Source organism: Saimiri boliviensis, chromosome 2 (genome assembly GCF_048565385.1).
Source record: "Saimiri boliviensis isolate mSaiBol1 chromosome 2, mSaiBol1.pri, whole genome shotgun sequence".
Classification (NCBI taxonomy): domain Eukaryota; kingdom Metazoa; phylum Chordata; class Mammalia; order Primates; family Cebidae; genus Saimiri; species Saimiri boliviensis.
The window spans coordinates 11,098,606-11,112,505 of record NC_133450.1 but is presented as its reverse complement, the minus strand read 5'-3'; the positions used below and the strand labels follow the sequence as shown (position 1 = coordinate 11,112,505).

Genomic DNA, 13,900 nt, shown 5'->3' with positions numbered 1-13,900 from the left:
TGCTAGCCAGACTTTCATATTAAAATGTGTGTGTGTTAAATCAGTACTAGGATTCGTATCTTCCCACCATTGAATGCTTAATGATAATGTGATAGTGTGTGTCTTAACTTCATTTAAAGGAGATCATAGTATCTTTCACTTCTTAAATATATTTCTTACTCCACAGGCCTTGAAAGTCACAACACCTTCAAGAGTCCTGAAATCACCGTGGGATTATGACTTTTTAATTTATGACGGTGTCGTAGACAATACAGCCCCAGACTTCTTAGCATTCAAGGAACATTTTAACTTAGCTTGGGGAGGTATTTTTTCTCTCTTGGAACATGTCACGAAGTTTCTCAGGAACTATGCAATACCAGAAGTCAAAATTAAAGGGAATCATTTGGTGGCCCTCCTTCCAGAGTTTGAGCTGAAGAATAAACTTACCAGATATGACTTTCTCTCAGTGTTAGAGGACCCAGCTCATGTTCAAATGCTGATGAATATTCCAGGCCAAAGGTACAAGGGCCAAGATGGAGAGACGGAGGCTGCCATAAAGATCCAAGCCACATGGAAATGCTACAAAGCCAGAAAATTCTTCCTCATTCATCGGCGGCAGAAGTGGGCATCAGGTGTGATTGCCATTGCTTGGCTGTTACATTGCCATAAGACTCGACTAAAGAAGATACTAAAGGAATCACGTCAGAGACACCTGGAGAATTTCCGCATTCGAGCCAAGGTTCACAAGGCTGCCAGCTGTTAAGGCAGAACTCTTCTTCTAAACATTTCATGCTTGAGTGATTGCAATAAGTTGTCTCTTTATCTTCCCTTTCTCTCTCCAACTACCCTCCCCCCTCAGACTCTCTTGCCTTTCACTCCCCTCAACGTATGATGCACAAAACCTACATTTGTGCATCATATTTTAGCCCTAATCAGGAATCTGGCTTTTGTGCCTGCAAAATCTGTTGCAATTTTTCTATAGAAAAAAAAGTCCCTTCACTTTGAATATGGTAGTTCTGTCAGAAAATCAATGTTTTAACTACATTACCTTTTCTCCCTATATATACCTTCTGGCACTTTAATTTGCTCAGAAAAAAAAAAAAAAAATTCTGTCTTGTCTACATTGCTGTCACCACTTTGTCAGAAAGTATTTAAGTTTGCAGACAGCCTTTTAATTAGTGCTCACAATTTCATTTATGTTTGCTTTCTCTTTTTTTCATTCATATTCTGTTAATTAAGTGAGCTGCCTCTAATCTTCCCCTGCCAGTAGCATCATGTAGCCACCTAATTAAATTAATTGGGGAAGATGTTTTAAGTATGTAATTAAATCAATTAATATAATTTATGCCTGGCTTAACTGTACAGTGGAAAAACAGCTGAAGTTTGGCTAGATGAATCCACTACAGCTTCCTGTCACTGATCAATGCTCTTCTTGATTTTTAGCATCTGGCAGCCAACTGGAATCGCATCAGGACCTCCAGGAGGACTATTATCCATATCCCGTCATTAGGTATAACACTTTTGCCTGCAAATCTATCAGCAACCTCTATTACCCACCACATTATGGCTCCTTGATTGAGTTCAAGGAAGGCCCCTTGTTTTATTCAAATTGGTCTCGGCAGGAAAATGTTCTCGACATGATGAGAGTAATAACACAGGGCCCTCGCTCGAAACGGCGTCTAATTTGGGGATTAAGCAAATAAAGTCATTATGTGGGGGCTGCTATTCAGTGGAGAGGTGATTTGCTGTAATTCGCTTTCATCTGTATGAAATGAACTAAAAAGTTGTATTTTTCCCCCTGAAATAACAGATAATGTCTTCGATCTTCTTTAATGATAGAAGAACACAGGCTTGTATGTATTGCTGCTGTTACGCCAATAAGCCAGGATATTGCTTGTACACTGTTTTTAATCAAATGTGCAGTCAAAATGATAAGCTACATTCTCTGAAATTATTTAGTTCTAATTACGAGCAGATGGGATGCTTTATTTGCACCTAGGGCGCCTGAGCAAAAGGAAATGCTGTGTGAACAAGAATAATTAAGAAGTTGAATAGTGTTTTTTGCGCTTAAATAATCTGCAGTTTCATGTTAATTAGCACTAATGCAATTATTTAATTACATTTATGAATTGGGGAACTTAAAAGCTGTTGTCTGAAACACACTGGTAAAATAGGTATGCCAAAATGACGTTGGGAATTTCAGAAATTTGCATTGGAGTTTCTTTTTAAGACATGAGCTGCTGTCAACATGTTTGGGATTTGTTTGCCTATTTTGTTTTGTTTTGTTTTGCGTCTAACTAGTGTATTAAATTTCCTTGGTGAGGTCACATTTCCTAAGCTAACTTGGTAGAGTTTTGACAAACAGCACAACGCATTGAATCTCCATGTCACATTCATATAGCTCTTTGTTAGTCTTTTACGTAGAGCAATGCATTAGGTGATCTATTGCAATAGAATTCTGGATTGCAGTGTATTCATGTTCATATGTGAGTATAACCAGTTTGTATACTTATGTGTAGTATAGAAACATAACATATTTAAACAGTAATATGAAAAGAAAAAACTTTTAAATTACTGTATAAATATAATTATTTTAAAATTAGTAAAATATCAGTAGTAACAAAACAAGGCAATCTTTTCTAGATTCTGGAATACTTAGATCTAAGTACTTACAGAAAGTTAAGAAAATATTTGCACTGCACAGAGACTTTTAGTTTTGGTCTTCTTCATGGTTCATGAAAGAAATTTGTTTCTTCTTACGATCTAAGTAAGACAGATCTGAATTCTTTTCTAAGTTAGGCTTTTGTTTTGGTGAGACTGCTTTTATACACAAAATTAGTTCGCACGCAGAAATTGCACTTGTAATTGATTGCAACTGAAGAGGCTAATTGCAGACCCAATTAGTTGACTTGAGTCCTTCGAATAAGATGCAAGAGCCTTTGCTTCTGCAACTAATTGTAGACCTGACCTGGTATTATATGGGAAATTTTGTTTTGCTTTCTCTGTTTTATTCAAAATGAGAGCCAGAAACAGGGTCCCCACTTTGCAAAGTTGCTTAGCACAAAGGCGTGATAGACACATACTTCTTTACTCCTATACTCCCATCTCTGACCCTCCTAAAAATTTCCATGCAGTCTGCTCTGCAGAGAAGCTTGATACAAAGGAGTCTCTGAAGAAGTAAAAATTTTAAAGTAATCATTATGTAAACTGGGTAATAAAAAAATTGAGTGAAAGTATCTTAAAATTTCAAAAGGGAATATAAATTAAGTGGGAGTTCCCAGCACTATGGGAGGATTGCTGGAGGCCGGGAGTTCAAGACCAACCTGAACAACATAGTGAGACCCTGTCTCTTTTTTTTTTTTTTTTTTTTTTTTTTGAGATGAAGTCTTGCTCTGTCACCCAGGCTGAAGTGCAGTGGTATGATCTTGGCTCACTGCAACCTCTGCCTCCCAGGTTCAAGCAGTTCTCCTACCTCAGCCTCCGAGTAGCTGGGATTACAGGCACCCACCACCATGCCTGGCTAATTTTTGTATTTTTAGTAGAAATGGGGTTGCACCATGTTGGCCAGGCTAGTCTGGTCTCAAACTCCTAGCTTCATGATCTGCCCACCTTGGTATCCCAAAGTGCTAGAATTAGAGATGTGAGCGACCATGCCTGGCCTGAGACCCTGTCTTTTTAAAAATATTTCAAGGCCGGGCATGGTGGCTCATGCCTGTAATCCTAGCAGATTTGGGAGGCTGAGGTGGGTGGATCATGAGGTCAGAAGTTCAAGACCAGCCTGGCCAAGATAGTGAAATTCCGTCTCTACTAAAAATATAAAAATTAGCTGGGCACAGTGACAGGCACCTATAATCCCAGCTACTTGGAAGGCTGAGGCAGGAGAATTGCTTGAACCTGGGGCGGCAGAGGTTGTAGTGAGCCAAATCAAGCCATTGCACTCCAGCCTGGGCAATAGAGGTGAAACTCCGTTTAAATAATAATAATAATAATAATATTTCAAAAATTAGCCAGGCATGGTGGCACAGGCCTGTATTTCTTCTCCTGGGAAGGCTACATTGGGAAGATCACTTGAGCCCAGGAGTTTGAGATTACAGAGCTATGGTCATCCCACTGCATTCCAGCCTGGGTGACAGTGAGACACTGTCTCTGAAAAAAATAAAATAAATTAAGTTGGAGAATAATCTGGTCAAAGAAGCTATAAATAGCAAATATTATTTTAAATATATTAAAACGAATTTTCTTCTAGATTACTCATATTCAGTTTAAATAAACACATAATAAATATGAAGGTCTTCCCTAACATAGCAATCTTTGTTTGTTAACATGTTACCCCTTTTAAAGAAAAACTGCCAATTATGTAATTTCTAAGAGATAAGAACAAGCTCAGATATTTTTCTCAATTGAGCATTTCTCAATTGCACACTTTCGAAAGACAACAGTACCTTAGATCATATACTATTTGATTCTACAATCTGTGCTTTGGATTTTATAAAAATGGCTTGTGGACATTAAGTAACAACAAGCTGTCATCTCCTACCTATTCCACAGACAGAATTCTCAAACTATGTATATATTTTTAAGGATATAGGGTACCCTTTTATGTGTACCACATCCCTGGGAGTCCTTAAAGAAGATTTCAGCTAGATGCCACAAACTTCTTTGTCTTATGTACCAGAGACTTATCTATACAATTCATAAAAATAGAAGTGGATAGGCGGGGCATGGTGGCTCACACCTGTACTCCCAGCACTTTGGGAGACCAAGGTGGGTAGATCACAAGGTTAAGAGATTGAAACTGTCCCGACCAAGATGGTGAAACCCTGTCTCTATTAAAAATACAAAACTTAGCTAGGCATGGTGGCACGTACCTGTAGTCCAAGCTACTCGAGAGGCTAAGGCAGGAGAATAGCTTTAACCCTGGAGGCGGAGGTTGCAGTGAGCCAATATCATGCCACTGCACTCCAGCCTGGTGACAGAGCAAGACTCCATCTCAAAAAAAAAAAAAAAAAAAAAAAAATAATTGAAGTGGATAAAAGTGAAACAAATTTTTTTCTCTAAATATACTGCAAGAAAACGAATCTATTCAGTCTAGTAATTTCATTTCCAGAGTTGAGACAGATTCTCTAGTCAAAATCAGCTGGTAGGGTTATCTGCTTCAGGTAGGCATTTAACACAAGTAGCAACCTTGTCCTCTTTTTCTCTTTCCATAGGAAATTTGCTGTAGAATTAGCTCTACAAATAATTATACCATGCCACTAGCCAATTGGGGCTGCACTAACTTGTTTGAACCCTTCAAATGAAAGCTAAGTAGCTGATAACTGCATAATATATTGTAGTTGTAAGCAGTCCGTTATTTAGGCAGTTTTGCACACATGGGAATAATTGCCTTTCCCAAACTGGTGATCACAGAAAGGATGGCCTTGCAGTAATGTTTTTGACCACAAAATATTTATAAACTATTTTAAAATCTATGGCTTGATAATATGAATTGTAAGACAGTTAAACATTGCGGAGTAACCTCTTTGAAAAGAGGACTTATGAAACTTGATTGATTGTTAGGTATTTTAGGTAGTATTCTTAGATATAACAAAAATTTTAGCTATTTTTAACCCACAAGAAAAGTGGAATGCTGCTGTCAAAAAAACCTGATTTGCCTCGTAATTTTGTAAGATGATACAGAAACATTTTTCAGAGTTTATAGGCCGATCTCTTAATTGGATATTACATATTTTATCATCTTTATTAATGAAATATAATTACAACAAAGTAATCTACAGTAGTTCTTAATAGGAATAAAATATTAGGATCTATTTTAAACAAAATCTATCAATCAAATGAGAAAGAATCTCAGGAATCCTAATTCGTCTAGAAAACCAGATGTCTAAATAAAACCTACAGACTAATTTTGCTCCCAGTTTTTTTGGCCAGGTTATTTCCTCCACTTTTAATTTAACCCCTGTGCTGCTTTATTGTAGCACATCACTTGGTACTATGTGTAAACTCAGTTGCTTTTAAAAATATATTGGCATTAAATGAGATGTATTTTAAGGATACAGGGATCTGCTGCTGTGAGCAGTATATGAAGCCGCTGCCAGCCAGTTAAACCCCCAGGGATGAGTTTCCACTCTCACTTCTCCTCCTCCTTTAAAGGAAAAGGAGAGATACTGAGGTGAGATTTTTTTTTCTCCACGTAATCTTTTTTATTTCATTGCCAATTGATTTGATGACTAAAATATGTATATAGTTCAGTTTCATATTTTCCCTCTGTGCCCTATTTCAGCAAATTATGGGGTTAAAACAAGTAGTGGTCTTCAAATCCTTCATTGCATAAAAATTGTGGATCCTGTTATTGTGAAGTTCATGAAATAACAGCATTATTCAGCTCATCTGTACTTTCACAGAAGCCTAAAAGAAAGGTTAAGGAAACTTACTTTTGTGTGCAACTGACCAAACGCTGAACTGAAAGTCCCAAATGCGTATGAGACACTTGCTTTCTAACTCCATGCTCTTCCACCAAGAGATAAAAGCTTGAGCTCACCTTCATTTGTGAACAGGAGCAGAGTGGAGGATGGCAACCAAGGGCATTAGATCTGCAATCACACTTGTACTGTGCCTCCACGCACATTGGCACCTTTCTACTTTCTTTACTATGAGCTGGAGTCACCTGATACCCAGTTCAATGCTGCTTTCTACTTTTGACAGCTCAAAGACAAGATAGACCCTCTTCCTTCCACCTCAGGCTAGAAAATCTAGACTTCCAATAAAATCTTTTGAATCTTCAACATATATTTTGGCAAGTAATATAGAATCCATAGTTTAGTTATGTTGTTGCCATACTAGATCCTTGGTATAGATGTACTGCCAAGGCTTTCCAAACAGCATTTCCCAGAAATATCCAGACTTTTCAGGATGAGGAGCACAATTCACTTAAACTTTAAAAATGTTTTATAGCCCAAATTAACAAGTATTTGTATTCATCCATGTAATCGAAATGTTTATGCTGGTTTAATCAGAGTTGGTCCCATGATCTTGTAATATGTAATTACCCAATTGGTCTTGAGCTATATGATGTTGTACCATGAAATACAGAAACAGCATTGAACTGGGTATCAGGTGACTCCAGCTCATAGGCTTTTCATGAGATCTATTAATATTGGGATTTGCTGTAAGAAGAATTTTGCATATACCAAGATAAAACTATGAAAGATAGGCCAGGCACAGTGGCTCACGCCTGTAATCCCAGCACTTTGGGAGGCCAAGGAGGGCAGATCATGAGGTCAGGAGATCGAGACCATCCTGCTAACACAGTGAAACCCCATCTCCACTAAAAATACAAAAAAGTAGCCGGGTGTGGTGGCACGTGCCTGTAGAGTCACAGCTACTCGGGAGGCTGAGGCTGGAGAATCACTTGAACCTGGGAGGCAGAGGTTACAGTGAGCCAAGATCGTGCCACTGCACTCCAGCCTGGGTGACAGAGTGAGACCTCATCTCAAAAACTAAAAATAAATTTAAAAAAAAAACCATGAAAGATAAAATCCTTTATTCTCAGAAAAAATATTAAAAGGCTTCGTTCATTGATTCTCAGGACCCCTTTACACCTATGATTTTTGAAGACTCTAAAGAACATTGGTTTAAGTGGGTTATATCTATCATTAACTGTTTTAGGAGTAACTTTAAAAATACTTATTAACTTTTTTAAAATAATAGCCCACTACCAACACTAACCTAAATAACATATTTTTGAAACATAATTATTTTCTAAAACAAAAAAAAACATAGAAGAGTAGGATTGTCTGACAGGTCCAAAAAATTAATAGAAGATGGTTGGATTCTCATATCTCCTTCTGTATTCAGTCAGTCGTAATATGTTGTTTTGATTGAAGCACATGAAGAAAATCCAGCCATACACAGATAAGCGTTTGGAAAATAGAAGACTATTTTGTATATTTTATAGCCTTTTCAGATAATTTTGTATATTTTTCTTTGACTTTATAGTAAACTCAACAATGGTAATTCTAAGTGATAGTTGCAATATGGATTCTACAGTCATATTAATAAACTTTTTGTCTTTTGTAATTTGTAAGAGAACAAGATTGAAAAAGGCAAAGAACGTCTTAGTATAATTTTGAAAATAGTTTTGACCTTGCAGACCCCAGAAAGGTTCTCAGTATCCCCCAGGGTCCCCAGATCACAATTCGAGAATCACTGGTGATATGATTTGGTTCTGTGTCCCTACCCAAATCTCATCTTGAATTGTAATCTTCATGTGTTGGAGGAGAACCCTGGTGGAAGATGATTGGATCACAGGGCAGGTTTCCCCCTTGCTTTTTTTGTGATAGTGAGTTCTCACAAGAGCTGATGGTTTTAAAGTGTGGCACTTTCCCCCTCGCTCACTGTCTCTCTCCTGCCACCATGTGCAGAAGGCCTTTGTTTCCCCTTCACCCTCCACCGTGATTGTAAGTCTTCTGAAGCCTTCCCAGCCATGTGGAATTGTAAGTCAGTTAAACCTTTTTTATTCATAAATTACCCGGTCTCAGGTAGTTCTTTATAGCAGTGTGAAAATAGACTCATACCACTGGCTTTAGTTGCATGCAGTGCTATGCTAATCACTGACGTAAGTTTAAACAAGGGAACTTCCTTACTTTTTTGAAGGGGAATCCATTTGGCCCATTTGGTTTCAGGATGTTTTCAAAACTCAACAAATGTATTTCTATGTTTTCTACATCCTTAAAACAAAATTCCTTAATCCCCTTCAATCACCCCCAAAAAACAACTATCAGTTTTATTTTAATCTAACTGGCAATGGATATACTATATAAATAACCCAGATAGAGTTGTCTCTTGCCATCTTTTGGGATCCCACCATCTAGTGTATTGTGCTTTCACACTTGCATAAGTAATTAACACCTGGCTACAACCACAGTGTCTAGATCACAGTTCTTTATGATGACAAGATGCTGATGTGCAATCCTTTGTGAGTATATAATGTGTCCTCTTGTTTTTCTACCATTAGAACACCAAAATTTTTTACTGAATTGGAGCAATTCCAGATTATCTCTGTATCAATGTCACTGTTCCTCAGCTTGCACCCAGTGTGCTTTCTTGAGTAGAAGAGAAAGGGATGGAGTAAGCTTGAGCGTGCCGCGGGGAGGATGTGATGCATCGAACATCACTGATCACGAGTTTCAAAATGAGGAAAAGGTTGAGAACGACCGCTCCAGATCATCAAACTGAGGCGGGAATGACTACCATCCCAGGCTAGGGTGATCAGATGAACAACCACTAGTTGGTAATCAGGAGTCTATTGTTAACCTCTTCTCTGCCATGAGTATCATTGTAAGCAATAGGACTTGGGAGACAAAAGCAACTAGGGGTCAACCACAGGGTAAAAAGCTGACATTCAAGAAGGTGTGGTCTGCTGCCACAACAGGGGCCTGTCACAGAGGCATGCACCAGTGCCAAGGGGGCTTAGTCACTCAGCATGGCCTTGCTTAGTTCTTGGGTTTCTGTGGCTACTGTGAAAGAAAAGCCAATTCCAGCAGGGCTAGATTGCTGGATGCAAACAGGCAATTAGTATCATCTGATAGATATGCATGCAGAAAGGGACTGGGAAACTCAGTCAAGGTAGAAGTGAGGAGGAGAAATGACTGCCAGTAACCCTTGATGAGCAACCTTGGTTCAATGGAGGACCAGAAGTAGTAGTTGAATAATTTCAGAGAGGCAGCTCTCAGGTAACCTTCTTTGATGTAGAAGCAATAATATTTCACAACTACTTACGTGAGAAAAGACGGGACTCTCTATCAAACTAGGAGTATTTTGCAGGAAATGAGAATGGCCGTGTTCCTTTCTATAGTGATGAGGAAGAAGAGAGAGTGCCTCTTTCTGCCAGTGTTGTATTATTCTGTGCTAATGAGGACCTTGAAGAAGCTACACATCCCTCTTATTTTTTGAATTCCCCAGAAGTTCTCCAGCTCAGAGAACCCAGTTTTAGAAAAGTTGAAAGAAAGTGGTGAGGGGGAGGGTGGTGGTGATAAGAACACACAGGAGAAAGGGCTAAGAATTTAAAGACAAGCCAGGCATGGTGGCTCACCCCTGTAGTACCAGTGCTTTGGGAGGCTGAAGTGGGTGGATCACTTTAGCCCAGGAATTTGAGATCATTCTGGGCAACATGGTGAAACACTGTATTTACAAAAATTTACAAAAATGACAGAAGTTAGCCAGGTGTGGGTGTTATATACCAGTAGTTTCATCTAATTGGGAGGCTGATGTGAGAGGATCAGTTGAGCTCAGGAGGTTGAGGCTGCAGTGAGCTGAGATCACACCAGTGCACTCCAGCCTGCGCAACAGAGTGAGACCCTGTAAAAAAAAAAAGAAAAGATTTTTTGAGTAGGGGCTTCATACATGTTTCATTCATTATTCAACTGGAGATTTCACAGGTTCCTGCTGTAACATACCTAATAGTCTGGTTGTGGGAGCTAGAGTGGTGCAGGTGAAAGAAGAGATGGACAATAAAGTGAACAAGCAAGCCAAGAAGTATGTAATGACAAAATGAGAAACAGGTGGTGAAGAAAGGGTGCAAGAGAACAGTGAAGGGAGACTAAGAAGTTTAGAAAAGGGTGGTCAGGCATACCCCCATGATGAGTAGGACCTTATTGCCCCAGTAGAGACCTAGCAACTCTTCTCCTCTGCGTCCCTCTCCCATTTTTAAGGACTCTGACAATTACATCTGGCCCAGCCAGATAATCCGGGATAATCTCTTTTTTTTTTTTAAGGTCAGTTGATAGCAACCTTAATTCCATTTGCAACTTGAGTTCTCCTTTGTAGCCTAATATATATTACCTAATATAGTCACTGGTTATGGGTATTAGAACTTGGACATTTTTGGCTGGGCACAGTGGCTCACACCTGTAATCCCAGCACTTTGGGAGGCTAAGGCAGGCAGTGAAACCCTGTCTCTGCTAAAAATAAATAAATAAATAAATAAAATTAGCCAGGCATGGTGGTACATGCCTGTAGTCCCAGCTACTCGGGAAGCTGAGGCAGGAGAATTGCTTGAACTGGGGAGGTGGAGGTTGCAGTGAGCCGAGATCATACCCCTGCACTCCAGCCTGAGTGAGTCTTGTCTTTTATACATCTAAATTTCTCACAAGAGCTAATAGGTAGTATCTGAACTATATAATAATTTGTAGGTTTATGTGACCATGGACAAGAGATAACACACTTACCTTGAGTTTCCTTATCTATAATATGACAGGACTGAGGTTGATGATCTCTCAGAACTCCTTCAGTGTTCCCAATCAGACCCTGGAAGAAAACATGTCATTGTATATTATAGTCCAGAGTGTAATGTCTCCTTGTCACGAGGCATGTCTACTGAACTCCCTGAAACCACATCCTTGTTGATAATTTCCTGGTTAAGTCACTGTTATATTTAATGTATGCTACCAGCATTGACGAAATATTTTTACCTGTCAACACATGCTCTTTATGGATGTACAAAACAAAACAAGCCTGACTTAAAAACATACTCACTTCCAACTTCTGATCTGCTGATATCATTTTACATTGCATTGTATCTTGTCCATGTAGAATGGTGGCTGTTGCTTGTCACAGAGTTTGTTGTTGTTGTTGTTGTTATACGTTTTGGAAACATCCATACCTTGTAACATTAAAATACCTTGTGTTTATGCAGCACTTTACAGCTTGCAAGATGTTTTCATATCTGTAACTGCATATGATTCTCCATAACAATGTTCCAAGATTAGCATATACTTCTTTAAAATGAGTGTGTTCTGTGTAAACATTTTATATGCCTTCTTGATATGTGGTAACAGAGGTCCCAAGTAATTTGTTGGAAAACTGACCTCAAGCATTGGAATGGAGCACAGACTTACTCACTCACATACTGCACATGCAGCAACAAAGTGATCAGACATCCTTTATATTTTAAATTGGACATCATCTTAATGAGACATACTGCCTTTTATCTTTACTTTGGAAAGGAAATGCAGTCGTGGAATGCTCTCAGGCACTTTGCTTAATCACACTTTATTCTTTAGGCATTTTCCTGCCTTTTTATAGTCTTCCTATATAAGTTATCCACAATACATCTTTCTAAACATTTGTTTGAATATAGATAAAATTATACATATGCAAAATTCCAAGTTACAATATTGTAGTCATACATAAAGACATCTTTGGAGTTGTAACTGCCTATATTAGCTTTTATATGTGGAATGGTTCTCTAAATTATTTGAGAGATTAATAATTTTTCAAAAATGATTCAAATAGCTCATTTGTCCTGTTGCCTCTCTTTTTAATTCTTGAGTCCAGATGCAAAGCAAAGACTTTTAGATGATTGTAAAGACACTTAATTTCCAGACGTTGTCTAGTGTTTAAACACTGACATCAAAGCAAAGAACCAATTATCAAAGTTCATTTGGTCTGAAGCCCCATTGCCTGAATTGCTATAGTTTTCCTTATGCTGAAAAGGAAATGTGTGTCACATCTTGAAGATGTAGTGTATAAAATCTCTTTATTTAGAGCAGTTTAACTTGAAACATGTGTTTGGGCTCACTAACCACAAGGAGGCATTGAAGCATCTCTTCAAAATGTGAAAAGCAATTTTATAAAGCAAAAAAAAAGTTGCACCTATAGTTGCTGAATTTCATGTAAGCAATTATACCTGCTTGTGAGTACGCATGCTTTTTATGTTTTGATTCACTTTTTAAATGACCTGAAATATCAGCGGAAAGTGTTTTTGCTGTTGTTTGTGAGAGATTTTTGGGCAATAGTAATCCATATGTGTTTTCCCTTCTGCTGCGTTTCCAGTGAAAACAAAGGCAAACTGCAGGACTTTCATCAGTACTGACAAAGCAACTGCATTAGCCCTTCTTGCCCTTTGAAGGTGAAAAGTTCTTTTGACTGTGAGCAGATGTTGATTTCTTTAGTATTTGAATTATTTAAATACATATTTCTGACAGCAAGGGATTTATCTAAAATCTGTGTGTCACTTTAGAATGATTTTGGAACACATCTTCAAACTACCACATGGGAAGCTCCCATTAAGAAGCCAAAACAATATTTTTTAACCTGAGCATCATTTTCTTACACATCCTTTTAAACATTCACATTGCATGTCAGAAATTTTCTCCATGTATTATCATCTTGATTCTTAGCAGCCTTGATGGTATTAAAAAATGTGAACCTCTCTGTTGCAGAGTATGTTGCTTAGTACATCTTCCAGAATAATGTTTAATTCCCCCAAGAAACAAAGACCTCATTCTTCAGGATTGGATTGTTTCTGTAAGATACTTCAGAGAAAATTTTTTCCTAGAAATGTGGACTGTGACATTTTGAAATTCTCTTGTGCCATTTTGCTATACTGACTTGCTCTTTCTGGGTTTTGACACCTTGTTTGCTTTTTAGGGTATTCCCAGCCTGTGAGAGAACGTATTGCTGATTTCAACATACAGCAGAACATGCAGCTGGGGAGGCTGTGTGACATCTTAGGTACAGTAAATAGTTGTACACAAATGACTCTTCGGAATGTTTATCAGTGGATGTTGATAGAATGTTTTTTTGTTTGTTTTGTTTTTGCTTATTTTTTTCCTCTACAAGGAAAAAAGCTCAGATTTTAACTCTACTTACAGGGCAATTAAATGTTTTATTTTAAAAAACAGATTTGTAATAAAGTCAACTTGAATAAAAAAATGACATTTTAACCAAGTTACTTGGGCAGTTTTCTAGATTCTCTTTGCTGCAGGTTTGGATTAGCATTTCTTTCCTATAGACCAAAATCTTTATTTACTGAATCTTGCAGTGAATGAAGTCAAAATTTCACATTTGTGTCAGTCTTGTCTCTTATAGTATCTGTGAAATCAGTGAAAGGTGGTATCAGAAATGAAGCACTGTGTTTTCA

At 38.0% G+C, this 13,900-nt stretch overlaps 1 protein-coding gene across 3 annotated transcripts in view; it reads left to right on the top strand.

The window, feature by feature from the left end:
* Positions 1–13,900, top strand: part of IQCH (IQ motif containing H) — a 267,605-nt gene that overhangs the window by 141,674 nt on the left and 112,031 nt on the right. For all 3 annotated transcript variants that reach the window (XM_074392752.1, XM_074392750.1, XM_074392751.1), the window contains 3 exons: positions 167–718; positions 1,423–1,489; positions 13,408–13,491. In XM_074392752.1, coding sequence (XP_074248853.1) covers positions 167–718; positions 1,423–1,489; positions 13,408–13,491 — 703 coding nt within the window. The remainder of the gene's footprint in view (positions 1–166; positions 719–1,422; positions 1,490–13,407; positions 13,492–13,900) is intronic.